A 27,451-nucleotide genomic window follows, 5' to 3' on the forward strand; every position below is an offset into this window, starting at 1 on the left:
GTTTTGCTGAAATGGGTATAGTTTGGCTCAGAACTGTTTATTTTGGTAGGCTGGGCACAGGCAGAGCACTGCAGAGAAAGTCTGACTCGTTGCATTATGCAGAAGGGGGAATGGGAATAGCTTTCACTGCCCAAACAGGCACTCACAGGCCAATGTGGCACACCTGGGTTCAAATGATATTTGAAATAATTAAAAATACTTGATCTGTGCTTGATTGAACTCTAGCTTAAAAGACAAATGGAATAGTCCCAAAAGGGCAAATCCCCGCCCACCTGGTACTCCAGGCAGGCTAGAGCAGACACTAAAATATCTGAATGACTTCAGTTAGTATTTGAACCCAGGCCTGTACCGCGGTGGCAAATGGGATTCCACGCTGCAGATATCGGGTGGAGTCGACTTTCAGGCAAAAAGCACCAGCAGCAGTTTTAGTCTCTGTAGCCTCTGTTGTTATATAGCCTAGCTTAGCCTGGTGGTTCAGTCTATGTGCTGTCTATAGGAGTTGGCAAGACAGCACAAACAGATCTGGTACCAGGCTATGGTTTTGGAACCGAGTCTGTTTGTGTTTTAGCTAGGTCCTCTCTGTCTTTGTTCGTTTCAACGTCATGGCGAACATGAATGACTCGACAGAGATAGAAGAGTTACAGTGTCTACAGTACAGTACCAGACTCATTGTTATGCCAGTTGTCTTTCAGCATTAGCTCAGTCCTCCTCTCTTTCTTAGTACTGAGCATCTCTCTTTAACCCACTGAACTCAGAGATCACTGAACAGATGACACAAAGGAATCCACGTGGGACATGCTGTCACTCTCTGTTTTCTATTCCAGAACGATGGGGTTTCATCTGTGTCTGGGAAATCGTTTCTGAATGTACATCATGTTTCAATGGGACTGACTGTAATCTTGGGGGGGGGGCAGCCAGCCTATTGTAATCCTGGGGGGGGCTGCCATCCAGCCTATTGTAATCCTGGGGGCGGGGCTGCCACCCAGCCTATTGTAATCCTGGGGGGGGGGGGCTGCCACCCAGCCTATTGTAATCCTGGGGGGGGGGGGGCTGCCACCCTGCCTATTGTAATCCTGTGGGGGGGCTGCCACCCTGCCTATTGTAATCCTGGGGGGGGGCTGCCACCCAGCCTATTGTAATCCTGGGGGGGCTGCCACCCATCCTATTGTAATCCTGGGGGGGCTGCCACCCAGCCTATTGTAATCCTGGGGGGGGGCTGCCACCCTGCCTATTGTAATCCTGGGGGGGGGGGGGCTGCCACCCAGCCTATTGTAATCCTGGGGGGGGGCTGCCACCCAGCCTATTGTAATCCTGGGGGGGGGCTGCCACCCAGCCTATTGTAATCCTGTGGGGGGGCTGCCACTCTGCCTATTGTAATCCTGGGGGGGCTGCCACCCAGCCTATTGTAATCCTGGGGGGGGGCTGCCACCCAGCCTATTGTAATCCTGGGGGGGGCTGCCACCCAGCCTATTGTAATCCTGTTGGGGGGCTGCCACTCTGCCTATTGTAATCCTGGGGGGGGGGGGGGCTGCCACCCTGCCTATTGTAATCCTGGGGGGGGGGGGGGGGGGGGCTGCCACCCAGCCTATTGTAATCCAAGCAAGACTAGTTTCTAGTTTCGTATTGTTATGTGTGCAAGTACAGTGAAATGCCTTTGTTGCAAGCTTTTTCCCAACAATGCATTAATCAATATCAGTACAAAAAAATATTATAAAGTACAGTAGAACAAAACACATGAGAAATAGAAATAAGAAGAACACGAGAAATGAAGCTAAAGGATTTGAGGGCTCATAACAAACTTTTTCAGGAGGGATTGTCTGTGATGTGGATAATACATCTGTCCCAGTCACACTGTCACATCACAGAGTTAAAGAGCCTTCCTGAGTTAAACCTAATCTGTTACGGCATTCCAAATAAAATAACAAGTAATTCATTGGTTATTACTGTATGTACTAGTAAATACCTGGTCATCTCTGTACTGTAAAAAAAAAAGTACTACCATTTCTTCTTGATTTTCTCAGGTTACAGTCAAACCCTCTCCCAGTCCTCCACCTCTCCCATGGAGGAACCCAGACAGGGGAACCACACTTCTCCTTTCATGACTGCGATGGAGAACCTGGAGCGGGAGTTATGGGAGATGGAGAGAGAGTCCAGCGGCCTCCCCGTAGAGCCTGGCTATGCCCAGAACCAGGGCCTGTCTACCACCACCATCCCTGCTGCTGACCCGGTGGTTCCGGTAGACTTCACCACCTTAGACCCACAATATGTCCCTGTACACGGGGGCCAGGAATCACCTCCGGGGGACACAGTGGAGGTAGAGGTAGCAGAGAAGGAAGAGGAGATGGATAGGGAGATGAAAAGGGAGAGTACCACCACTGAGCCTGACGTCTCCATCGCCTCCTCCAGACCCACCCTCCCAGAGGTGGGTGTCTTCCCCAGCTTTGGGCCCTTACAGCCAGACAACATTCATACAGAAGACCGGGAGGAGGTGGTGGAGGAAGGTGACGAAGAGGATGAAGAGGAAGAGGAGACAGTGGTCCTTGGAGGACCTGGGAGTGACAGGGGGAGAGGAGGGGCCATCTCTCCCCTGACCACGGTCCCCTCTGCGTCTTTGGCCCCCACAGTCGGCTTCACAGAGGACTCCTGGGATCGTCAGGAGGACGGGAGGGAGGGCCGGGAGGAGGAGGAGAGGGGGCAGGAGGAGCAGGAGGTCAAAAATGGAGGAACAGAGCTGTTAACAGAGACAGATATCCTCCATGGTGCACACTTCTCACAGGAGATACAGCAGGTACATGTTCAGGTACAGATATAGGTACAGGTATAGGTTCAGGTACAGGTATAGGTTCAGGTACAGGTTCAGGTTCAGGTACAGGTATAGGTTCAGGTACAGGTTCAGGTTCAGGTACAAGTTCAGGTACAGGTACAAGTTTGGGTACAAGTTCGGGTACAGGTACGAGTACAGGTTCAGGTACAGGTTCAAGTTCAGGTATGGGTACAGGTACGGGTTTGGGTACAGGTTCAAGTTCAGGTACGAGTACGGGTACGGGTTTGGGTACGGGTACAGGTTCAGGTACGGGTTCGGTAGTATCTGTACCTCTGTACCTCTCAAGTATCTCTCATGTAGTTCAGTAAACTATAAACTATATGATGAGTAACCTGAGACCTGAAGACTTTGTTAGCTCCCTGAGGTAATGCCCAAGCTTTAGTTCAGAGGGTTACCACTTAGGAGACTCTAATTGAACGCACTCTGTCACACTATTGAACTGTATATTTTTAGGGTTGTGATTGGTTTAACAACCTCGTACTTGCTCATATTAATTCCTCTCTTCGTGTAACCACCAGGTGATCTGTGTGGACTGGAGCGATCTGGCTGGGAATGGCTACATCATTCTCAACATGTCAGACAGCGTTGACTGTGTGAGTACCACAACGTTGAGGAACATAACGTGACTAACTAAACTCAGCAAAAAAAGAAAAGTCCTCTCACTGTCAACTGCGTTTATTTTCAGAAAACTTAACATGTGTAAATATTTGTATGAACATATCAAGATTCAACTACTGAGGCATAAACTGAACAAGTTCCACAGACGTGTGACTAACAGAAATTGAATAATGTGTCCCTGAACAAAGGGGGGGTCAAAATCAAAAGTAACAGTCAGTATCTGGTGTAGCCACCAGCTGCATTAAGTACTGCAGTGCATCTCCTCCTCATGGACAGCACCAGATTTGCCATTTCTTGCTGTGAGATGTTACACCACTCTTTCACCAAGGCACAGGCAAGTTCCCGGACATTTCTGGGGGGAATGACAGGTGACAGGTCCAGACATGCTCAATGGGATTGGGATCCGGGCTCTTCGCTGGCCATGGCAGAACACTGACATTCCTGTCTTGCAGGAAATCACGCACAGAACGAGCAGTATGGCTGGTGGCATTGTCATGCTGGAGGGTCATGTCAGGATGAGCTTGCAGGAAGGGTACCACATGAGGGAGGAGGATGTCTTCCCTGTAATGCACAGCGTTGAGATTGTCTGCAATGACAACAAGCTCAGTCCGATGATGCTGTGAAGTTATTTGGATTTTTACGAATTATCTTTGAAAGACAGGGTCCTGAAAAAGGGACGTTTCTTTCTTGCTGCGTTTACATCATACCGATTTTATTGGACCATAGTAATGCAGCACTATATTGCTGCTGTTTCTTAGACAATTCCCTACAATAATTTCATGCCTACTAGTTGAATCTATAATTGAATCAATATGGCATGACGGGATGCCATCAGATGGTAGCCTGGTTAAACTGTAATGAGTGTAGTATTCAGTCTGTTTTTAACCAGGCTAGCCAATAGATTCAGATTAGCTCCATTGTTGTCCTTCACTGTGAGACAAACAGGAGCTAGTAGACAGACAGAAGAAGACAGCCCTTTCTGTCCTCTGACAGTCGGTCCTTAAACACAACATCCTCCTCGCCATCCGTCACACCCCCTCCATCACCCAAGAGTCCTCCGTCACCATGGAAACAGCACAAAGCAATGCGATTATAATCAATGTGACCTTTTGGGTTGTCACGCCAACCGCTGCAGAGTAACCAGTAGTACCCAGCAGGGAGGAAGAGAGAAACTCTCAGATCCACAGAACGACATGTTTTGTTTTGGAAACAGAAGCTCCTACACAGGACTGTGATTAATTCAACACCATACTTGGCAGTAGATAGATTTATTAAAACAACAGAAAACATCACCACCTGGCCTTTTCTTTTATCCTCCACTGTTAAACAGTTGTGTATTTGTTTGTCTGTCTGTCTGTTTACTCTACCCTATCCTCAGGCCCCAGATCTGTTTTTGTTTCGGCTAGTTCCTTAACTTCATAGGAGTTGATTAAAAGCACAAAGCAAACTGATCTGACAGCAATCAGGCTACCTGGTTCCCCTGTTTTCACTGTGACCCTGACCTTTGACCTCTCCTGTTGTTATCAGGATGAGATCCGTGTGGAGAGTGGGGACAAGCTCCTGGAGCTACACTGTTAGAAAAAAGGGTTCCAAAAGGGTTCTTCAGCTGTCCCCATAGGAGAACCCTTTTTGGTTCCAGGTAGAACCTGTTTTGGTTCTCTTATGGGGACAGCCGAAGAACCATCTTAGGTTCTAGATACATTGTAGAACCTAAAAGGGTTCTTCGGCTGTCCCCCAAAAATAATACTTTGAAGAACCCTTTTTGGTTCCATGTAGATCCATTTTGGTTCCATGTAGAATCATTTCACATAGAGTACAACATGGAAAACAAAAGGTTTCTACCTGGAACCAAAAAGGGTTCTCCTTATGGGGGACAACCGAAGAACCCTTTTGGAGTGTAGCTTTTAAGTGTAGAGACAGCCTTCTTCTAACTAACTAACTTTGCCCTAACCCTGTGACATCTCTGTCTCCTGGTCAGGATGAGTTCCGTGTGGAGAGTGGGGACCGGCTCCTGGAGCTACTAGAAACAGCCTTCTCTAGGAAGATGGACAGTCCTCAGGGCTCCTGGCTCATCTCTCTCTCTAAACCCACCATGCAGGACCACCAGCTGCTCATCACACTGGCCAGTGAACACGGTAAGAGGACGTCTACAGACATACTGTATGACGTCATTGCGTAGGACCTATGACTGTGTGTAGGACCCAGCTCTGGTTCACGTTCTCCCGTCATTCAAGTTCCAGGCCTACTTATGTTTCTACTGGAGATCATTAGGGAATGTTTGATTTTGTGTTGAGTTTTTCTGGAGTGGAGTACAAAACTTGCTTACTATTTCTGAAATCTGCCTGTCTTTTAGGAGTTATTGCCACCAAGGATGTGCTATCGATGTTAGGTGAAATAAGGAAAGGTTTACACGAGGTAAGATGCTTTTGTTTCTTGGAATTTACAACCTTATATATGTTACAGCTGTATAGTAGTTTGTTAATCTGATCCACATGGTAGGAGTAGACTGAGCACAAACAGCACCTCTGGGACCAGGCTAGTGATTCATCTGTCTGGACCAGGCTAGTAATTCATCTGTCTGGACCAGGCTAGTAATTCATCTGTCTGGACCAGGCAAGTAATTCATCTGGCTGGACCAGGCTAGTAATTCATCTGTCTGGACCAGGCTAGTAATTCATCTGTCTGGACCAGGCTAGTAATTCATCTGGCTGGACCAGGCTAATAATTCATCTGTCTGGACCAGGCTAGTAATTCATCTGTCTGGACCAGGCTAGTAATTCATCTGTCTGGACCAGGCTAGTAATTCATCTGTCTGGACCAGGCTAGTAATTCATCTGTCTGGACCAGGCTAGTAATTCATCTGTCTGGACCAGGCTAGTAATTCATCTGTATGGACCAGGCTAGTAATTCATCTGTCTGGACCAGGCTAGTAATTCATCTGTCTGGACCAGGCTAGTAATTCATCTGTCTGGACCAGGCTAGTAATTCATCTGTCTGGACCAGGCTAGTAATTCATCTGTCTGGACCAGGCTAGTAATTCATCTGTCTGGACCAGGCTAGTAATTCATCTGTCTGGACCAGGCTAGTAATTCATCTGTCTGGACCAGGCTAGTAATTCATCTGTCTGGACCAGGCTAGTAATTCATCTGTCTGGACCAGGCTAGTAATTCATCTGTCTGGACCAGGCTAGTAATTCATCTGTCTGGACCAGGCTAGTAATTCATCTGTCTGGACCAGGCTAGTAATTCATCTGTCTGGACCAGGCTAGTAATTCATCTGTCTGGACCAAGCTAGTAATTCATCTGTATGGACCAGGCTAGTAATTCATCTGTATGGACCAGGCTAGTAATTCATCTGTCTGGACCAGGCTAGTAATTCATCTGGCTGGACCAGGCTAGTAATTCATCTGTCTGGACCAGGCTAGTAATTCATCTGTCTGGACCAGGCTAGTAATTCATCTGGCTGGACCAGGCTAGTAATTCATCTGTCTGGACCAGGCTAGTAATTCATCTGTCTGGACCAGGCTAGTAATTCATCTGGCTGGACCAGGCTAATACAGTGCCTTGCAAAAGTATTCACCCCCCTTGGCATTTTTCCTATATTGTTGCCTTACAACCTGGAATTAAAATATATTTTTTGGGGGGTTTGTATCATTTGATTTACACAACACGCCTACCACTTTGAAGATGCAAAATATTTTTTATTGTAAAACAAACAAGAAATAAGACAAAAACACTGAAAACTTGACCATGCATAACTATTCACCCCCCCCCCCCCCCAAAGTCAATACTTTGTAGAGCCACCTTTTGCAGCAATTATAGCTGCAATTCTCTTGAGATATGTCTCTATAAGCTTCGCACATCTAGCCACTGGGATTTTTACCCATTTTTTAAGACAAAACTGCTCCAGCTCCTCAAGTTGGATGGGTTCCTGTTTGTCTGTCTGTCTGTTTACTCTACCCTATCCTCAGGCCCCAGATCTGTTTTTGTTTCCGCTAGTCCCTTAACTTCGTAGGAGTTGGCTAAAAGCACAAAGCAAACTGATCTGACAGCAATCAGGCTACCTGGTTCCCCTGTTTTCACTGTGACCCTGACCTTTGACCTCTCCTGTTGTTATCAGGATGAGATCCGTGTGGAGAGTGGGGACCAGCTCCTGGAGCTACACTGTTAGAAAAAAAAAGGGTTCCAAAAGGGTTCTTCAGCTGTCCCCATAGGAGAACCCTTTTTGGTTCCAGGTAGAACCCTTTTGGGGTTCCATGTAGACCCCTCTGTAAAAAGGGCTCTACATGGGGTTCTACCTGGAACAAAAGGGTTCTTCAGCTGTCCCCATAAAATAACACTGAAGAACCCTTTTTGGTTCAATGTAGAACCATTTTGGTTCCAGGTAGAACTCTTTTGGGTTCCATGTAGAATCATTTCACATAGGGTACAACATGGAACCAAAAAGGGTTCTCCAATGGGAACAGCCAAAGAACCCTTTTGGAGTGTACAGCAATCTTTAAGTCATACCACATATTCTCAATTGTTTGGATTGAGGTCTGGGCTTTGACTAGGCCATTCCAAGACATTTAAATGTTTCCCCTTAAACCACTCGAGTGTTGCTTTAGCAGTATGCTTAGGGTCATTGTCCTGCTGGAAGTTGAACCTCCGTCCCAGTCTCAAATCTCTGGAAGACTGAAACAGGTTTCCCTCAAGAATTCCCTGTATTTAGCGCCATCCATCATTCCTTCAATTCTGACCAGTTTCCCAGACCCTGATGATGAACAAATTCTTATTTTCAATGACAGCCTAGGAACAGTGGGTTAACTGCCTTGTTCAGGGACAGAACAACATATTTTTTACCTTGTCAGCTCGGGGATTCGATCTTGCAACCTTTCGGTTACTTGTCCAACGCTCTAACCACTAGGCATGATGCTGCCACCACCATGCTTCACTGTGGGGATGGTGTTCTCGGGGTGATGAGAGGTGTTGGGTTTGTGCCAGCGTTTTCCTTGATGGCCAAAAAGCAACATTTTAGTCTCATCTGACCAGAGTATTTTCTTCCATATGTTTGGGGGGTCTCCCACATGCCGTTTGGCAAATGTTTTTATTTTTTATTTTTAAGTATTGTCTTTTTTCTGGCCACTTCCGTAAAGCCCAGCTCTGTGGAGTGTATGGCTTAACGTGGTCCTATGGACGAATACTCTATTCTCTGCTGTGGAGCTCCTTCAGGGTTATCTTTGGTCTCTTTCGTTTCCTCTCTGATTAATGCCCTCCTTGCCTGGTCCTTGAGTTTTGGTGGGCGGCCCTCTCTTGGCAGGTTTGTTGTAGTGCCATATTCTTTCCATTTTATAATAATGGATTTAATGGTGCTCTGTGGGATGTTCAAAGTTTTGGATATTTATTTATAACCCAACCCTGATCTGTACTTCTCCACAACTTTGTCCCTGACCTGTTTGGAGAGCTCCTTAGTCTTCATGGTGCCGCTTGCTTGGTGGCGGCCCTTGCTTAGTGGTGTTGCAGACTCTGGGGCCTTTCAGAACAGGTGTATATATGCTGAGATCATATGACAGATCATGTGACACTTAGATTGCACACAGGTGAACTTTATTTAACTAATTATTTGACTTCTGAAGGTAATTGGTTGCACCAGATCTTATTTAGGGGCTTCATAGCAAAGGGGTGAATACATATGCACAGACCACTTTTCCGCAAAATTTTTTTGTTAAATTTTCTGAAACAAGTAATTTTTTTTCATTTCACTTCAACAATTTGGCCTATTTTGTGTGTCTCCATTACATGAAATCCAAATGAAAATCAATTTAAATTACAGGCTGTAATGCAACAAAACAGGAAAAACGGCAAGGGGGGTGAATACTTTTGCAAGGCACTGTATATTCATCTGTCTGGACCAGGCTACTAATTAAACTGTCTGGATGAAACTGAACTGTTCCATATGTCTGGTTCTGGTTCCAGATTGGCATCCAGAGCTACAGCAGTGCTAGCACCTGTCACTCCAGACCCAGTCAGACGCGTAGCGACTACGGGAAGCTGTTTGTGGTCCTGGTGATCATAGGTTCTGTCTGTGTGGTCATCATCGCCTCTGGTCTAATCTATATCTGCTGGCAGAGACGCCTGCCTACGCTGAAGACTAGGGTAAGACCAGCTTGATAACTGCCTAAGCTGAAGACTAGGGTAAGAAATTAAATCAAATCAAATCAAATTGGTCACATACACGTGGTTAGCAGATGTTAATGTGAGTGTAGCGAAATGCTTGTGCTTCTAGTTCCGACCATGCAGTAATATCTAACAATAATCTAACAATTTCACAACAACTACCTTACCTACCGTGTAAAGGAATGAATAAGAATATGTACATGTAAATATATGGATGAGCGATGGCCGAACGGCATAGGCAAGATGCAGTAGATGCTATAGTGTACAGTATATACATATGAGATGAGTAATGTAGGATATGTAAACATTATATAAAGTGGCATTTTTTAAAGTGACTAGTGATACATTTATTACATCCAATTTGAATTATTATGTGGCTAGAGATTTGAGTCAGTATGTTGGCAGCAGCCACTCAATGTTAGTGATGGCTGTTTTAACAGTCTGATGGCCTTGAGATAGAAGCTGTTTTTCAGTCTCTCGGTCCCTGCTTTGATGCACCTGTACTGACCTCGCCTTCTGGATGATTGCGGGGTGAACAGGCAGTAGTTCGGGTGGTTGTTGTCCTTGATGATCTTTTTGGTCTTCCTGTGACATCGGGTGGTGTAGGTGTCCTGAAGGGCAGTTAGTTTGCCCCCGGTGATGCGTTGTGCAGACCGCACTACCCTCTGGAGAGCCTTACGGTTGTGGGCGGAGCAGTTGCCATACCAGGCGGTGATACAGCCCGACAGGATGCTCTCGATTGTGCATCTGTAAAAGTTTGCGTGTTTTCGATGACAAGGCAAATTTCATCGGCCTCCTGAGGTTGAAGAGGCGCTGTTGCGCCTTCTTCACCACGCTGTCTGTGTGGGTGGACCATTTCAGTTTGTCCGTGATGTGTACGCCGAGGAACTTAAAACTTTCCACCTTCTCCACTACTGTCCTGTCAATGTGGATAGGGGGGGTGCTCCCTCTGCTGTTTCCTGAAGTCCACAATCATCTCCTTTGTTTTGTTGACTTTGAGTGTGAGGTTATTTTCCTGACACCACACTCCGAGGGCCCTCACCTCCTCCCTGTAGGCTGTCTCGTCATTGTTTGTAATCAAGCCTACCACTGTAGTGTCGTCTGCAAACTTGATGATTGTGTTGGAGGCGTGCATGGCCACGCAGTCATGGGTGAACAGGGAGTACAGGAGAGGGCTGAGAACTCACCCTTGAATCCACCCCAGTGTTGAGGATCAGCGGGGTGGAGATGTTGTTTCCTACCTTCACCACCTGGGGGGCGGCCCATCAGAAAGTCCAGGACCCAGTTGCACAGGGTGGGGTCGAGACCCAGGGTCTCGAGCTTAATGATGAGTTTGGAGGGTACTATGGTGTTAAATGCTGAGCTGTAGTCGATGGACAGCATTCTTACATAGGTATTCCTCTTGTCCAGATGGGTTAGGGCAGTGTGCAGTGTGCAGTGTGATTGCGTCGTCTGTGGACCTATTGGGGCGGTAAGCAAATTGGAGTGGGTCTAGTGTGTCAGGTAGGGTGGAGGTGATATGATCCTTGACTAGTCTCTTAAAGCACTTCATGATGACGGAAGTGAGTGCTACGGGGCGATAGTCGTTTAACTCAGTTACCTTAGCTTTCTTGGGAACAGGAACAATGGTGGCCCTCTTGAAGCATGTGGGAACAGCAGTCTGGGATAGGGATTGATTGAATATGTCCGTAAACACACCAGCCAGCTGCACATGCTCTGAGGACGCGGCTAGGGATGCCGTCTGGGCCGGCAGCCTTGCGAGGGTTAACACCTTTAAATGTTTTACTCACATTGGCTGCGGTGAAGGAGAGCCCACAGGTTTTGGTAGCGGGCTTTGTCAGCTTGATAACTGCCTAAGCTAGAGACTATGGTAAGACCAGCTTGATGACTGCCTAAGCTAGAGACTATGGTAAGACCAGCTTGATGACTGCCTAAGCCCATTTATTTTATACAGTTTTTCAGACTGTGTGTATTCATATAGTGGATTATTCACATAGCTTATTCTAATATATATACAAATGTACGTGGCATTTTGTTACACTATTTATATACACCACGTATTTATATAGTGGATTCCTAACATAGTTCACTGTAATATATTTCCTGTGTACATATCATTCTTAGTACACATTGTTGGTGTACATACTCATAGATTGTGGATTACTGACAGTGTTATTTGGTTTGTTAATTGGATATTTGTTCTGACATTCTTGATTTCTCGTTTCTAGTTTTGGATTATTTGTGTACTTGTTTGACATTTGAATGCACTGTTAGGAGCTATTAACATAACGAGTTTTTCGCTGCAACCGCTATAACATCTGCTAAACAGTGTACTCGACCAATAAACTTTGATTAGATTTGATTTGACTAGTTTTACCAATGCAACAAAATACTTGCATTCCAGTTTGTTCATGTGTAAGTCATTTTATATTATTGATGTTATTAAAACATTTTTTTTCTCTCCTGGTCTCTCCCAAGACACGAGGCGAGGAGCTCCATTTTGTGGAGAACGGCTGCCATGACAACCCCACCCTGGACGGGGGGCAGCCAGAGATGCAGGAGAAGAAACACCACCCGTACCACCACGCTAATGGACTGACGGCTGGGACCGGGTCTGGGGGGATGGCCGGGGGGGAGGGAGGGAGCAGTGGCTGGCAGGTCCTGGTCAACAAACCTGGAGGGAAGGAAGAGGATAATATGGAAGAGGACACACACCTTTAGTAGAGAGAAGAAGAGGATACACACCTTTAGTAAAGAGAAGAAGAGTGGAAGAGGATACACACCTTTAGTAGAGAGAAGAAGAGTGGAAGAGGATACACACCTTTAGTAGAGAGAAGAAGAGGATACACACCTTTAGTAGAGAGAAGAAGAGTGGAAGAGGATACACACCTTTAGTAGAGAGAAGAAGAGGATACACACCTTTAGTAGAGAGAAGAAGAGTGGAAGAGGATACACACCTTTAGTAAAGAGAAGAAGAAGAGTGGAAGAGGATACACACCTTTAGTAAAGAGATGAAGAAGAGTGGAAGAGGATACACACCTTTAGTGAAGAGTGGAAGAGGATACACACCTTTAGTAGAGAGAAGAAGAGGATACACACCTTTAGTAGAGAGAAGAAGAGTGGAAGAGGATACACACCTTTAGTAGAGAGAAGAAGAGGATACACACCTTTAGTAGAGAGAAGAAGAGTGGAAGAGGATACACACCTTTAGTAAAGAGAAGAAGAAGAGTGGAAGAGGATACACACCTTTAGTAAAGAGATGAAGAAGAGTGGAAGAGGATACACACCTTTAGTAAAGAGAAGAAGAGTGGAAGAGGATACACACCTTTAGTAAAGAGAAGAAGAAGAGTGGAAGAGGATACACACCTTTAGTAAAGAGAAGAAGAAGAGTGGAAGAGGATACACACCTTTAGTAAAGAGAAGAAGAAGAGTGGAAGAGGATACACACCTTTAGTAAAGAGAAGAAGAGTGGAAGAGGATACACACCTTTAGTAAAGAGAAGAAGAAGAGTGAAGGAGGATGGAAAACGGGTAGCCTGGATCCAGATCTTTTTGTGCTGTCTTGCCGACTTCTATGGTCATTGTCACATTTGGCTTGGTAAAGACGGCACAAACAGATCTGGCAGTCGGACTGGGCTAGAAAGAGAACTCATGATGAAGACGCAAAAAATCATCAGTGTTGTGAAACTTGTGAATGCATCGGCTGTCAAATTAGAAACACACATGAAGTAAACTTATCAGAAGAAACAACTTCTTTAAGCTACTTAGATGTTTTATCTATTGACTATGATTATATGATATGGACTTGATCATCTACTCTGCTTTCCTTTTTTGTCAACTAAGCATGATTCACATCTATTACTAAACACTGTACAGCTACAGGGACGTTTCAGAATGTTGAAACATTGAATGTTAGATTACCCAATCAGATTGAATAGAGGTGGTATCCCTCTGTTATGAGTATGAATGTTCATAGTGGAACTCCGGAAGTTAGGATATTGTATTTAACATGTTGAATGCAGACTTAAACGCTATATGCTAGCTATTCTGTATTGTGTAAAGTTGGAATGGCTGCTCTGTATCTGGTCAGTTCACACTGATCTTAGTTCAAAATCACACAATAATTTGGAAGCAGCCATTACTCTCAGCCTCCTTACAATCAAGAATAAATCAACAAAATAACTAGTTTGGTTGCCGGATTTGATTGCTTTTTGCAAACTGATCTCTGGCTGCTGTGGCATGGTAACAAACAAGGGGTTGGCTAAAACAGTCTGGCAACCAGACTGCAAAACAACAGAGGGAGGCTGGCAATATTTAAAATGCTTTCAGTTATAGTTATATATATCACACTGAATTAACTGATTATAAGCACAGCTAATATTGTTTTGGGCTATTAACTGTAGAAGTGAAGGCCTGTAAATATGAATGTAATTTGAAGTCATGCTGCTATAATTTCTTCTGTGGCGTTAATGACATTCTGTCATTTAAATGTGAACAATATATCTTCTCCGCCTGACAGTATTGCCACTGCTTCAAAATGGTGGGATATGTTTTTAGTGCAGAGTCAGCTTGAGGTCAGCTTATTTTACAGAAAGGGAACAATATCACCAAGCAGGCATGCTGGCACACATCTCCCATAGCCTACACTGTGCTTGGCCTATAAGTATTTGAAACGCTTAAATCAGTATCACAAGCTAAAACTGTTTTTGTGTGTGTGTGTGGGGGGGTTGGGGGGGGGGGGGGGTTAGCTTCCAAAAATAGTAAGATCTTATATTGGAGGGATAGGCTACTAAACGAATGCTGTCCCCTCCTCATTTGTTGTATTTCGCATGACTAAACAAGCAGATAGCCACTATGTTTTAAATTCTGTATTGGAGGGTTGACCTCGCCAGGGTCGTGTTCATTAGGCATCAAACGGAAGAAAACTGACTGAATCAGGGAGGGACTACTTGACTTGTCCAATAAGAAACACACATTTTAATATTCCGTCGCAAGATCATTTTCCGTTGTTGCGTTCCCTAATGAACACGACAAGAGGAAAGTTCAGAGAATAGGAGAACCAATTATTTATATATACACTAAATGACTGATAGGGGGCGCTGTGTTGAAGCCAATGCACAGCCATCTTGGTACTCCTCCTCCATTGTAATGAAGCCACCGCAGATCCATCTTGGTACTCCTCCTCCATTATAATGAAGCCAATGCACAGCCATCTTGGTACTCCTCCATTGTAAAACATTTTTCGGGAAGCTATATAAATCCATTTATTAATGTCTACATTCGTTTTAAATTATATTATGTGAGCTAAACATAATATATATAAATAAAACATACTATTTTGAGATTACTAATGTTACTGTCCCCACTACAACAACAAAAACTACTTTAAAATGTAATTTTGTCCTTGAAACATTTATTTGAAATGCTGTAGAATTCCATTCATTCCTGTGGAGGACTGCTCCTACAGGGGAGTACCAATATGGCGTCCCGAAGGCTTCAAAAACCTCTCAATGGCCAATACGTAGCATTGGTCTGAGAAATCAGCAGTAGGTCTGTGTGGGCTGCTCCGATGTATTGCTCGTGCAGTGTTGTCTCTATCCACTTGAAAGCTACACTGAGATAAGTGTGGCTCAGTGTCGTTAAAATGTCGATGTTATTGATGAAGTAATATCGCATCTTTGAGTGTCATCAAGTTTTGTGTGTGTTATTTCTATTAGAAGTGTACTGACCTTGTCCCGAGGCTCCATTGCTACGACAGAGAGAGAGAGGGAGATGGCTGGAGATGAGATTAGAAGATTTGTTATTTGGATTTATAAATTAACATGATTTCTAGTTTTTCCCACAACTTTTTGTGCGAAATTTTGTTTTTTAAATTCATATTAGTTTATTAATCTTTCACTGTTTTGGATTTATGTATCATGCAATATATAGAAAATAAACGTCTGGGAAATGTTCCTTTGGTAGGACTGCTTACAGCCTTTGTGATATTGTAAAATGCTACAATAGCACCATCTAGTGTATACTATAAAAGTAAACTCCCCGTTCTGGAAGCATGTGTACTTGAATCTGAATATTCATGACTTTTTGACGATGGCTTGACGACACCATCTGATTGGTTGATGATGGCTTGATGATGTCAGCTGACTGCTTGATGGCTTGACGATGTCAGCTGATTGGTTGATGATGGCTTGATAATGTCAGCTCATTGGTTGAAGATGGCTTGACAATGTCAGCTGATTGGCCCAATAGACGATAAGAAACAATGTCAACAAGGTTTTGTCTGCTGATTTTATTTATTTAACCAGACAAGTAAGTTAAGAACACATTCTTATTTACAATGACGGCCTACCAAAAGGCAAAAGGCCTCCTGCGGGGAAGGGGATAAAAAAAAGAATATATATATATATATATATATACACTGCTCAAAAAAATAAAGGGAACACTTAAACAACACAATGTAACTCCAAGTCAATCACACTTCTGTGAAATGAAATTGTCCACTAGGAAGCAACACTGATTGACAATAAATTTCACATGCTGTTGTGCAAATGGAATAGACAAAAGGTGGAAATTATAGGCAATTAGCAAGACACCCCCAAAAAAGGAGTGATTCTGCAGGTGGTGACCATAGACCACTTCTCAGTTCCTATGCTTCCTGGCTGATGTTTTGGTCACTTTTGAATGCTGGCGGTGCTCTCAATCTAGTGGTAGCATGAGACGGAGTCTACAACCCACACAAGTGGCTCAGGTAGTGCAGTTCATCCAGGATGGCACATCAATGCGAGCTGTGGCAAAAAGGTTTGCTGTGTCTGTCAGCGTAGTGTCCAGAGCATGGAGGCGCTACCAGGAGACAGGCCAGTACATCAGGAGACGTGGAGGAGGCCGTAGGAGGGCAACAACCCAGCAGCAGGACCGCTACCTCCGCCTTTGTGCAAGGAGGTGCACTGCCAGAGCCCTGCAAAATGACCTCCAGCAGGCCACAAATTTGACATGGCTTGTGCTATCTGAGTGACTCAAAAAATGATAACAAAATCAATGGGGGCCCCATGCCATAACAAAATACTCCTGAATGCATAAATTTGGGAATTTTAAATTCTCCCTGACTGTTATTGTGGTGATTGTTAAGTTCTTAAAGATGATCTTATTGAAAAATATTATCTGTTATCTTCTGTTATCTTTTCTGTTATATTTTCTACATACTTTATATCTGGTTTAAGTTGTTTAAGTTTACACTCAAAAAGTTTTACCATTCCGGAAATTATCGGAGATAGGTAGACTGAAAAAAACCTTCAGGCCAAGACTTTTCTATGCAGAAAAAAAACTGATTTCATACAGATTTGTGTGCAGGCAGTTTCGTTCTATTTTCAGATGTTCCAGTCATGTTGTTGTAATAGTTCTCACATGGAAGATGGTAGAATTGACATATTCTCCCGTTAATAAAACACTGCATCACAACATCCAATGGTAGTACATTTAAACAAACTTTTTTTCCCCCAACAACAAAGTTCTCAAGACTTGAAATCACATCAAAAAGGCTAACCTTTTTACAATTATATCATACAAAAGCAACAACTTGCATCAACTGCAATAACCACTGATTCCAACAAGAGTTTTTACAGCTACAATCAGAGCTCAAATACAAATGTAAATTTCACAGAAAATCCATACAATCTTTTACAATAGCAAAGGTACAGTGATTAGATTTACAATTGATTCTAATCAAAGTAATAATTTTGCAGGAATATACCATCTAGACCTGTGAAGACAAGAGAATAGTTGTAGATGAAAGCTCTCTCCTCCTCACTGGCTGAAGAGAACTTGTGTAATGTAGGATTAGTGTCATGATGACAGGTCATCTACAGGTCATGTAAAGGTTAATGGTCCAATACAGCTACAATCCAATAGCTGGACTGTCATCTACAGTCACTCACCAGGCCAGAGTTGTACAATCCAATAGCTGGACTGTCATCTACAGTCACTCACCAGGCCAGAGTTGTACAATCCAATAACTGGACTGTCATCTAAAGTCACTCACCAGGCCAGCATTGTACAGTCCAATATCTAATCTACAGTCACTCCCCAGGCCAGCGTTGTAAATAAGAATTTGTTCTTAACCGATTTACCTGGTTAAAGAAAGGTGGACTAAAATAACTCACCCTCGGAGACAAAGAAGTGTGCTGTGTAGAAGGATGCTCTGACGGACGCAGCAGAGTGGACCATACCTGGCTTATCTACCCACTCAAAGGGACTCTTCTCAGGGTGCCACTGGACAGCATAGAACGGATAGCGAGTCGCTTCCAGAGAGGAAACAGATGAAAATGTACAATCTAGGCTCTATTTACAGTATAGCCACTGGAACAGTCTACAATGGGTAGTGATTCCCTACAACAAGAGAGCAGACCAATGAAAACATTCAGCTTGTCAATAGAACCTCGAGGCTCCGGTTACAGTGTGGCTAACACGGACCTGGGTTCTTGATAATCAATACACTGAAGTGAATGCATTTTACACACATGCCGCTGCAAGTATCCCATGGTTACAACACCTCTTACTTGATGGCCAAATGAAGTCTCTCTAGCCATGTTCAGACACTGTACAGTACCTTCCATGGTAGAAATGAACTTTCTCCGTCCGTCTGTGTTGGTGGTCAGAACCGTGTAGAAATGTTTCAGCTTGGCATTCCGGCTGTAGTTCTGCTGACATGAATCACGACGTTCATTAGTTCTTTTTTAACGTTCTGGAATCAAAAATGTTACAGTGATATAATTGAATAGAACACATAATTGAATGTCTCTCTACGTTACACTATAGTGAGGCTGAGAAGGAAGTTCCTTGCTCTAGTCTAGGTCATGGGAGAACAGAAGAGGATGGAATTAGCTATATTCTGGTAACTCTGACGCACAGATTTTCAAAACATTTTCAGATAGCTTCAGACAGGGACGGGTTCAGGTGGTATTATGTCGCAGTGGTTTGAAAAGTTATTTTAATTCTCAGAAATAGTATTACTTGTTCTAGCCTTTTTCAGTAAGAACCGTTAGTTAGTCAGCCAGTCGGATAGTCAGCCAGTCAGAACCGTTAGTTAGTAAGTTAGCCAGCCAGCCAGTCAGAACCTGTAGTCAGCCAGTCAGTCAGCCAGTCAGAACCTTTAGTTAGTCAGTCAGCCAGCCAGTCAGAACCGTTAGTCAGTCAGTCAGCCAGTCAGTCAGAACCGTTAGTTAGTCAGCCAGCCAGTCAGAACCGTTAGTTAGTAAGTCAGTCAGTCAGCCAGCCAGTCAGAAACGTTAGTCAGCGAGCCAGCCAGTCAGAACCATTAGTTAGTAGGTCAGTCAGCCAGCCAGTCAGAACCTGTAGTCAGCCAGTAAGTCAGTCAGCCAACCAGTCAGAACCATTAGTTAGTAAGTCAGTCAGCCAGCCAGTCAGAAACGTTAGTCAGCCAGCCAGCCAGTCAGAACAATTAGTTAGTAAGTCAGTCAGCCAGCCAGTCAGAACCTGTAGTCAGCCAGGCAGTCAGTCAGCAAGTCAGTCAGCCAGCCAGTCAGTCAGAACCTGTAGTCAGTAAGTCAGTCAGTCAGCCAGAACCTGTAGTCAGTCAGTCAGTCAGAACCTGTAGTCAGTCAGTCATCCAGTCAAAAATATTAATAGTATAGTAAAGTACAGATACCCCAAAAACTACTTAAGTAGTACTTGAAAGTATTTTTACTTAAGTATTTTACACCACTGAATATCAATATTCATAGACAAACACAGGCCAATACACATAGAGAATGCAGAAACACAGTGTTGTCTCTGACCTGGGGTGAATGTGAGAGGCAGGGCCACAGCCTTGGTCTCTGTCAGAGTCAGAAGGTTCTTGTTGCTGGTCAGTACTGTCATCTGTTGGAGGCCCTGGTCAGTACTGTCATCTGTTGGAGGCCCTGGCACGTGCCCCATATGGGGAAGTAATCAGACGCATCGTTGGTCTGGAAGACAAAACACGAGCATGAAACGACAGGAGTACTGCTCAACAGGTAGAAGTAATATAGTGGAAGCTGAACCACTACACTGCTGATGCCTAAACCAGACACTTCAGATCTGTAAACATAGACAAATTAGGGACAAGGGGAAGAGGTAGGGAGCAAAATGGAACCCGCTGTCAGTGTCGTAAACTGTGGGTACCATATATTGGACATTTAACTATTTATTAATTCTTTGAAACCATTTTATAATTATTGAGAACAATTCAATACATTTATTGTCAATGAACGATAAAAACAAAATATCATTTTAATGTATCACTAGCCACTTTAAACAATGTTTACATACCCTACCATTTACTGCATCTTGTCTATGACGTTCGGCCATCGCTCAGCCATATATTTTTATGTACGTATTCTTATTCATTCCTTTACATTTGTGTGTATAAGGTAGTTGTTGTGAAATTGTTAGATTACTTGTTAGATATTACTGCACGGTCGGACCTAGAAGCACAAGCATTTCGCTACACTCGCATTAACATCTGCTAACCAGGTGTATGTGACCAATTTGATTTGGGTATGGAATATCTTGATAGCCAGATCATAGAAGATCTTTGACAGAAGACTGAACTGGGAAGTCTGCAGATCTACACCCCCACCTGGTAGCAGCAGCCTACAACAACCAATCAATCAATCAATCAACCAACCAAATAGCCTATAGTCCTTCACATTTTAATTATTCCCACGAAGGTATCTGATTAGTTATATAAATAAGTGAACAATAATTTCACTCACCCGTTTATTGAGTTAAATATCTTCTCATACTCTTCATCGGTTTTGTTTATTCTATCAGAGGAAGGAATGAAGGAAGTAAATGATTACAATCAGCCAACATACTTTTGCCACTCAACAGACACTGAGAAAAAACTGTGAGGTGGATTACAAAGCCTTTCATTGTGCCTTATTTCCTAGAAAATCACTAGGCTTTGGATTATCCGGGATAATGCACTGGCATTCAAGAGGCCCTGGTTCAAAGCACGTCAGTCACACATACCTTATGGGGACAACCCTGGCTCCAGCACTCTCCAGGTACTTTACATAGGAAGCAGCGATGTAGCAGGATCCCTGAGCATGAGGGTCTCCCACTATGTTCTCCTGGGCCAGGACCCCTGAAATAACAATACACTCTATATTACATTACACTTTACATTACATTACAATACCATGCACTTTACAATACACTCTACATTACAATACCATGCACTTTACAATACACTCTACATTACATTACAATACCATGCACTTTACAATACACTCTACATTACAATACCATGCACTTTACAATACACTCTACATTACAATACATTACAATACCATGCACTTTACAATACACTCTACATTACATTACATTACAATACCATGCACTTTACAATACACTCTACATTACATTACATTACAACACCATGCACTTTACAATACACTCTACATTACAATACAATACCATACACTTGACAATACACTCTACATTACAATCCATTACAATACCATACACTCTAGATTACAATACACTTAACATTACAATACATTACAATACCATACATGTTACAATAAGGATGGCCTTAATGTAAAGATGTGTGTTTAATAGAACCATCATCATCTCACAGATTCATCGTTAACCCTTAACTGTCCTCTCTCTCAGTCATGATTGGCAACATCTATAGGTGATTTCAAGAGTATTTAGTTGCTTAGCCCTACATTCCTTTGGGGGCATTTACATATATAAACTGCTTTAAAACCTACTTTCACAAAACCTGCTTTCCTACTATCAACCTTTATTAATGAATGCCATTTAGCCTGCTTGGCTACACAAAAGGAACTCCCTATGTAAATATTGAAAAGTCTATAACTATCCAATGGCTACATGAGGATTCGTGTTGATCAATGAAAAACACGAAATCTAAGAATTAAAAATAAATATAAAAAATCGATACAATCTACAGTCAAGATGTCATTCTGAAGTGAGAGTTCTCCCTTTCCACTTCCTATAAAATTGACAGTTACAGGCTGACATTGGTACAATATGGTCCCAGAACATCCTAGAATGAAACAGATCAAGACGTTACATAAGGAGCATTTCTGAGACACATACATACCCATTCACCCTAGATGGATCTCGAATGGCTTACCAATGATTGGTCTGTAATTTAGATGGTCCCTACAAGCCACCGGGAGAAGCACACCGCAAAGGCAAGCGGCAAGCACCACAAGAACCGCCACCGGAGAACTCATTTACCCCGGATAGCCTACCACGCAAACATACAATAAATAACATAAAAACATATATAATTCCCAGACACTCTTGTCCTCCTGCTTAAATTATCAGCAGCGCGGTATGAGGATGGTATAGGTGAGAAGGATGATGCGCGGTGCAGTCTACTGCGGTTGCATGACTAATCCCTGCATTCTACACAGAAACAGCTCTAGATTCTCTCCCGCGTCGCGAGGACATGCGGGAAAAAAATCGCATCTCGGTTTCAGTCACGTGTGCAATCATGAAAACCCACCTAATGACACAAATCATATGGATATGCGCGACATATCGCAACCGGACTATAACAGAAAAGGCAAAAGCTAAAGTAGGCTAATAATAACATGAAAGGCTGGGAAAATCGCACGTTCAAAAAACTTTAGACCTCCCAAATCTGATACACTCTGGAACGCACCCATCTGCGTGGTTTTGCGGGGCGCTTTTGCATTGATTGACTGTTATTTATTGTTTATCAGGGTCGAGCTGAGGTAGGTAAATTATTAATCAAAATGAATGAAATCAACATTATTTACATTTGTAGGATACTGAATGTACGCAGCGCTGGTACTCTGCATGTGCATTTCACGTAAATCTACTTGCTTCGCAGTCTACTTCCGTGAACAAATCGAACATACCCTTCACCACAAGGAATTCTGGGAAACTGTTAAAAAATGGCGGATGAAGTTGAACAGGTTGGCGTTAGCTAAAAGTTTTATTGTCAATCTTTATCTGTGCAAAACATTTATTTATACTCGAGTAGAGAAATATACTTGTACACCGGTTTGTATCAGTAGATTACGCAAACAGCATCATTGCAAAACATGGGTGGGGGTTTTATTTGTGGAGGCAACAGTGGCTAGTTAGCATGGTGAATAGCAGCCATCGCTATCAATCGTAGCAAGCAAGCTAGCTTGTATATTAGTCAATTCGCTAACCAGACACGAATGTTGAATACAATTATATTGAAACTTACTCTGCCGATTGTCCGTGGTGTTGGTCGAAATTTGAGTTAAAATATCCATCGTTAAGTAACGCTATTGATAACCCAACTTCAAAACACCGGTTTAAGATGATGGCAAATATGTTTTGCTCATGAACAAAGGCACGTGCTATAACAATTCGGGTAAACGACTTTGGATACTGTAGATATTTTATAGAAAATGTCGAGTAGTTGAAGGATTAACACCATGGACAATAGGCAGAGTACGTGTAAATATTAGGTTTTAAACCTTCCGGCTTGTAGAGGACTTTAGAGGCACATTTCCAGAATAAAAACACTGTCATGTTCAAGACGGTATATTTAGAAATTCACCGTCTGGTCCCCAGGTAAGGGTAATGGGTTTGAATAGATGTAGTCCAGCGCACTAACACCCTGGACCAAAGCTAGGTGTTGAACATTTACGCGAAATACAACGACGTTGCATTTCCCCCCCCAGTGTTCTTGTAACGTTAAATGTATTCAAATCTATAGTCTATGCTTGAAAAGTGATTCTAACAGCAGTTAGGCTACTTATTGACAACAATGAAAAGTAGTAAGTTAGCTAGTTATCATGAAACCGATATCTAGTGTGAACAACTTCCTTCCCATGTTGCTTTTGTGTTGCAGCAAACGACCACCAACACAGTGGAGGAGCCACTGGATCTGATCAGGCTCAGTTTGGATGAAAGGATATATGTTAAGATGAGAAACGACCGAGAACTCAGGGGCAGATTGAATGTAGGTAGTTGTATGACCTGGTGATCATCTTGGTTGCTTTTGTAAATGTTGACAAATGTTTGAACAATGATGTAGTCTAAGCAATAAGGTACAAGGGGATGTGATATGTCCATTATACCACCGCTAAGCCCTTAGCCATGGTATATTGGCCATATATCACAAATCCCTGAGGTGCCTTATTGCTATTATAAAATGCTTATCAACGTAATTAGATCATTAAAAATAAAGGTTTTATCATACCTTGATATACCACGGTTGTCAGAAAATCAGCATTCAGGGCAAGATTCACCTAGTTTATAATGTTGTGTACAGCTGTCATCCTGAATGCGAGCTTTATCATCTTGTCTCGCCAAACTATAGGCCTGCATAAGTCTAATGCGGTTTATCTTTGTTCCAGGCCTATGATCAGCACTTGAACATGATCTTGGGAGATGTTGAGGAGACGGTGACAACAGTAGAGATTGATGAGGAGACGTATGAAGAAATTTATAAGGTATGAAAAAGGGCTTCCGCCACCTTTTCAACTGCAGAAATTTCGGCTACACCAGGGCTTGGCCTAAAGTCTCAGACTTCAGGAACAGGGTTGGAGAACCCTTCACTAGAGGGCTGCCCTCCTGTAGGTTTTAACTCCAACCCTAATCTAGCACACCTGCTTCTAATAATTATCTGGTTGATAAGCTGAATCAGGCTAGTTACACCATAGGGGCCCCCTATATTATCCTACTGAGAGAAAATGCACCATGCTGGGCCCTATATGCCCTACTGAGAGGAGATACACCATAGGGGGGCCCTAGATTGTCCTATTGAGAGGAAATGCACCATGCTGGGCCATAGATTGTCCTACTGAGAGGAAATGCACCATAGGGGGGGCCCTAGATGCCCTACTGAGAGGAGATGCACCATAGGGGGGGCCCTAGATTGTCCTACTGAGAGGAGATGCACCACAGGGGGGCCCCTAGATTGTCCTACTGAGAGGAAATGCACCATAGGGGGGCCCTAGATGCCCTACTGAGAGGAGATGCACCATAGGGGGGGCCCTAGATTGTCCTACTGAGAGGAGATGCACCATAGGGGGGCCCCTAGATTGTCCTACTGAGAGGAGATGCACCATGGGGGGGCCCTAGATTGTCCTATTGAGAGGAAATGCACCATGCTGGGCCCTAGATTGTCCTACTGAGAGGAGATGCACCATCGGGGGGCCCTAGATGCCCTACTGAGAGGAGATGCACCATAGGGGGGGCCCTAGATTATCCTACTGAGAGGAAATGCACCATAGGGGGGGCCCTAGATTGTCCTATCAGTGATAGGGCAACCACCCTCTGCGTTTTTCACTTCATTGTCAACTGTGTGTCTGAGATCTAACCCAAGAATAGCTGTTGTGTCTGAAATGTCTTTCTGTCATTAAATGTCCCCCTGGAGAAGTGATTTGTAGGTATTTGTAAAAACATTTACACTCATTACCCCTAGAAAAGGAATTGGGGTTCTTGTTTGTCACGGATCTCCAAACCAAGTCGAAGTTACGATTTGAAATCTATTTTCGTGAAATTCTGCATTGTTTAAATACGTGTCTTTATAGTCGGTAGTGTGCTGGCGCTCCTCTTACCAAGATATCTGGATCCCCGACGAGGTGCTCAGACATCTCTAGGAATGTAACACTGAAATGCTGAAAGAAGGTTCAGAACGGCAACATAATTCCATCCATGTGGTTTTCTATTTTTCAGTCAACGAAGAGGAACATCCCCATGTTGTTTGTGAGAGGTGACGGAGTCGTCTTGGTAGCTCCTCCGCTCAGGGTGGGCTAGCAGCTCACCATGTTCTGCTGCTTTCCTGGATCCTGAAGGATAAAAATGGTTTTGTTGACAAATCGCAGAGAATTATTTAGTCGTTACCTTTTGTGAGTTTTGAATGACCAATGGTTTTTAAGTTAATGCAGAAGTATTATTTGGCCTGGTATTTTAGTTAGATCGCTCTGGGAATTGTGTAAAACATTGATATTACCCCATAAAATTAAATGCATTAACCAAGGTAATGGTTTCATTCAGGTTTGAAATTGTTCCAAATTCCACGTCTATTCCTCAACATGTTAGGTTGTTTTAATCTTACAAGCTCCACTCTACTGCACAGTATTTGCGTTTCTGTCAAAGTTTGTGGGCTTTTATGTTTTTGTAATGAACATGTTAACTACGCTGAGACAAGAAATCATGTCCTCAGACGCTCCAGTAGTCATTTTGTTATTAAGTTCGGTCTGATGGTCACTTGAATACAAAAAGGAAAACCATGTTAATAAAGCTAAGACTTGAGTCCTGTATTTTCTTTCTCAGCCTTGCAAAAAAAAATCACCATTTTCACCAACAAAGATGAATTACGACCAACCTTGTAAAGCGTTTTGAAGGAGGTTATAGTATTAATATGAATGATCAAATGTATTAATGTCAAAAATAGCATAGCGAATACAAATTTTAAAGCATAGCATTTTTCATGGCACGTTTTTATCGGTCCATTCATTTTTGAAATTCACAAGGGGGAGGGAATGCACACTGAGAAGGCTATCCATTACTACTAGAACCACAAGATGGCAGTATTAACACATCCTCTACACGTCTAGTGTCTCACCAGCCACACACCTCTGTAATTTTCCATTGCTTGGGGTGGAGGAGATAGCAAATTTGTGTTTTGACTTAAAATCCACTTGAGGAGCAGGCTGAAGTCTGCACTTGCAGAGTTTCACTTTGAGAGCGTGCCTGTTCAATATGCATTGTATAGCAGAGGCGGATGAAACAGAATGCATTTAGCTTTCTTTTGTAAGGCTCTCTTGTAGACATCTTCAATATATTTATTCTGCCTCTATTCAAACACATGGGTTAACAACCCCCCCCAAAAGTGAAATCTTGTGTGCAAAGGACTGCTGTCATTAAGACTCCGATAAACAATCTTTCATGTTCACACGTGCCCCATCGGATTATTTCAAAAGGCAAATAATTGGGTGCATTTCAATTCTGTAATAATCACATGTAGCTTGCTGCAGAGTATCAATTATTACATTAGTTGAGTATCAAATCATTACAAATATAATCAGACTGGCAATCAGTTCCTTTTGATCTCCCTTTGAACCAACTATGCTAATAGCCACAGAGAAACGTTACAAACGACTCTGAAATAACGAAGCAGTTTGACAAAGTGGAACGATGACAAAGTTCAGAGCATTTATCTTTGGCTTATGTTTTGACAGGCTATAAAGACTACTGCTGTTACTGGGCAGACCTGATGAATCAATTTGATTTGACACTTAATTGAAATGTTAAACGTGTCTACGTGGATACAATACCAAAAAACTCCAGTTATATTGTATTAGGTGCAGAGATGGGGTCAAGACCAGTGCCTTCAGGAAGTATTCACACCCCATGACCCATCAATCTACACACAATGCCCCATAATGACAATGCGAAAACAGGTTTAGGCAAATTTCATAAAAATAAAAACAGAAATACCTTATTTACATAAGTATTCAGGTGCATCCTGTTTCCATTGATCATCCTTGAGATGTTTCTACAACTTGATTGGAGTCCACCTGTGGTAAATTCAATTGATTGGACATGGTTTGGAAAGGCACACACCTGTCTATATAAAGGTCCCACAGTTGACAGTGCATCTCAGAGCAAAACCCAAGCCATGAGGTTGAAGGAATTGTCTGTTGAGCTCTGAGACAGGATTGTGATGAGGCACAGATCTGGGGAAGGGTACCAAAAAATATTCTGCAGCATTGAAGGTCCCCAAGAACACAGTGGCCTCCATCATTCTTAAATAGAAATTTGGAACCACCAAAACTCTTCCTATAGCTGGCCATCTGGCCAAACTGCAGTCGGTGGAGAAGAGCCTT

The 27,451-nt window shown here is 43.2% G+C and overlaps 2 protein-coding genes and 1 long non-coding RNA gene across 3 annotated transcripts in view; 2 read left to right on the forward strand and 1 right to left on the reverse strand.

Moving 5' to 3' along the window:
- Window positions 1-15,550, forward strand: part of LOC129815752 (podocalyxin-like protein 2) — a 44,538-nt gene extending 28,988 nt beyond the window's left edge. The window contains exons 4-9 of the mRNA XM_055869842.1: window positions 2,022-2,788; window positions 3,343-3,417; window positions 5,421-5,577; window positions 5,796-5,857; window positions 9,397-9,576; window positions 12,076-15,550. Coding sequence (XP_055725817.1) covers window positions 2,022-2,788; window positions 3,343-3,417; window positions 5,421-5,577; window positions 5,796-5,857; window positions 9,397-9,576; window positions 12,076-12,318 — 1,484 coding nt within the window. The 3' untranslated portion in view covers window positions 12,319-15,550. The remainder of the gene's footprint in view (window positions 1-2,021; window positions 2,789-3,342; window positions 3,418-5,420; window positions 5,578-5,795; window positions 5,858-9,396; window positions 9,577-12,075) is intronic.
- A 5,053-nt stretch (window positions 15,551-20,603) lies between these two features.
- Window positions 20,604-21,829, reverse strand: LOC129815754 (uncharacterized). Its single transcript, XR_008753467.1, has 2 exons — window positions 21,703-21,829; window positions 20,604-20,718 (listed from the first exon to the last, which is right to left on the reverse strand). It is a non-coding gene; the product is annotated as an uncharacterized LOC129815754 (long non-coding RNA).
- Window positions 21,830-22,448: 619 nt separating this feature from the next.
- lsm3 (LSM3 homolog, U6 small nuclear RNA and mRNA degradation associated) lies at window positions 22,449-25,874 on the forward strand. The gene is made up of 4 exons (XM_055869844.1): window positions 22,449-22,549; window positions 23,464-23,574; window positions 23,972-24,067; window positions 25,296-25,874. The coding sequence occupies exons 1-4, from the start codon at window positions 22,529-22,531 to the stop codon at window positions 25,374-25,376; spliced, it is 309 nt and encodes a 102-aa protein (XP_055725819.1). The 5' UTR covers window positions 22,449-22,528; the 3' UTR covers window positions 25,377-25,874.
- Window positions 25,875-27,451: the final 1,577 nt, after the last annotated feature.

This window comes from Salvelinus fontinalis, chromosome 18 (assembly GCF_029448725.1).
Source record: "Salvelinus fontinalis isolate EN_2023a chromosome 18, ASM2944872v1, whole genome shotgun sequence".
Taxonomy (NCBI): Eukaryota; Metazoa; Chordata; class Actinopteri; order Salmoniformes; family Salmonidae; genus Salvelinus; species Salvelinus fontinalis.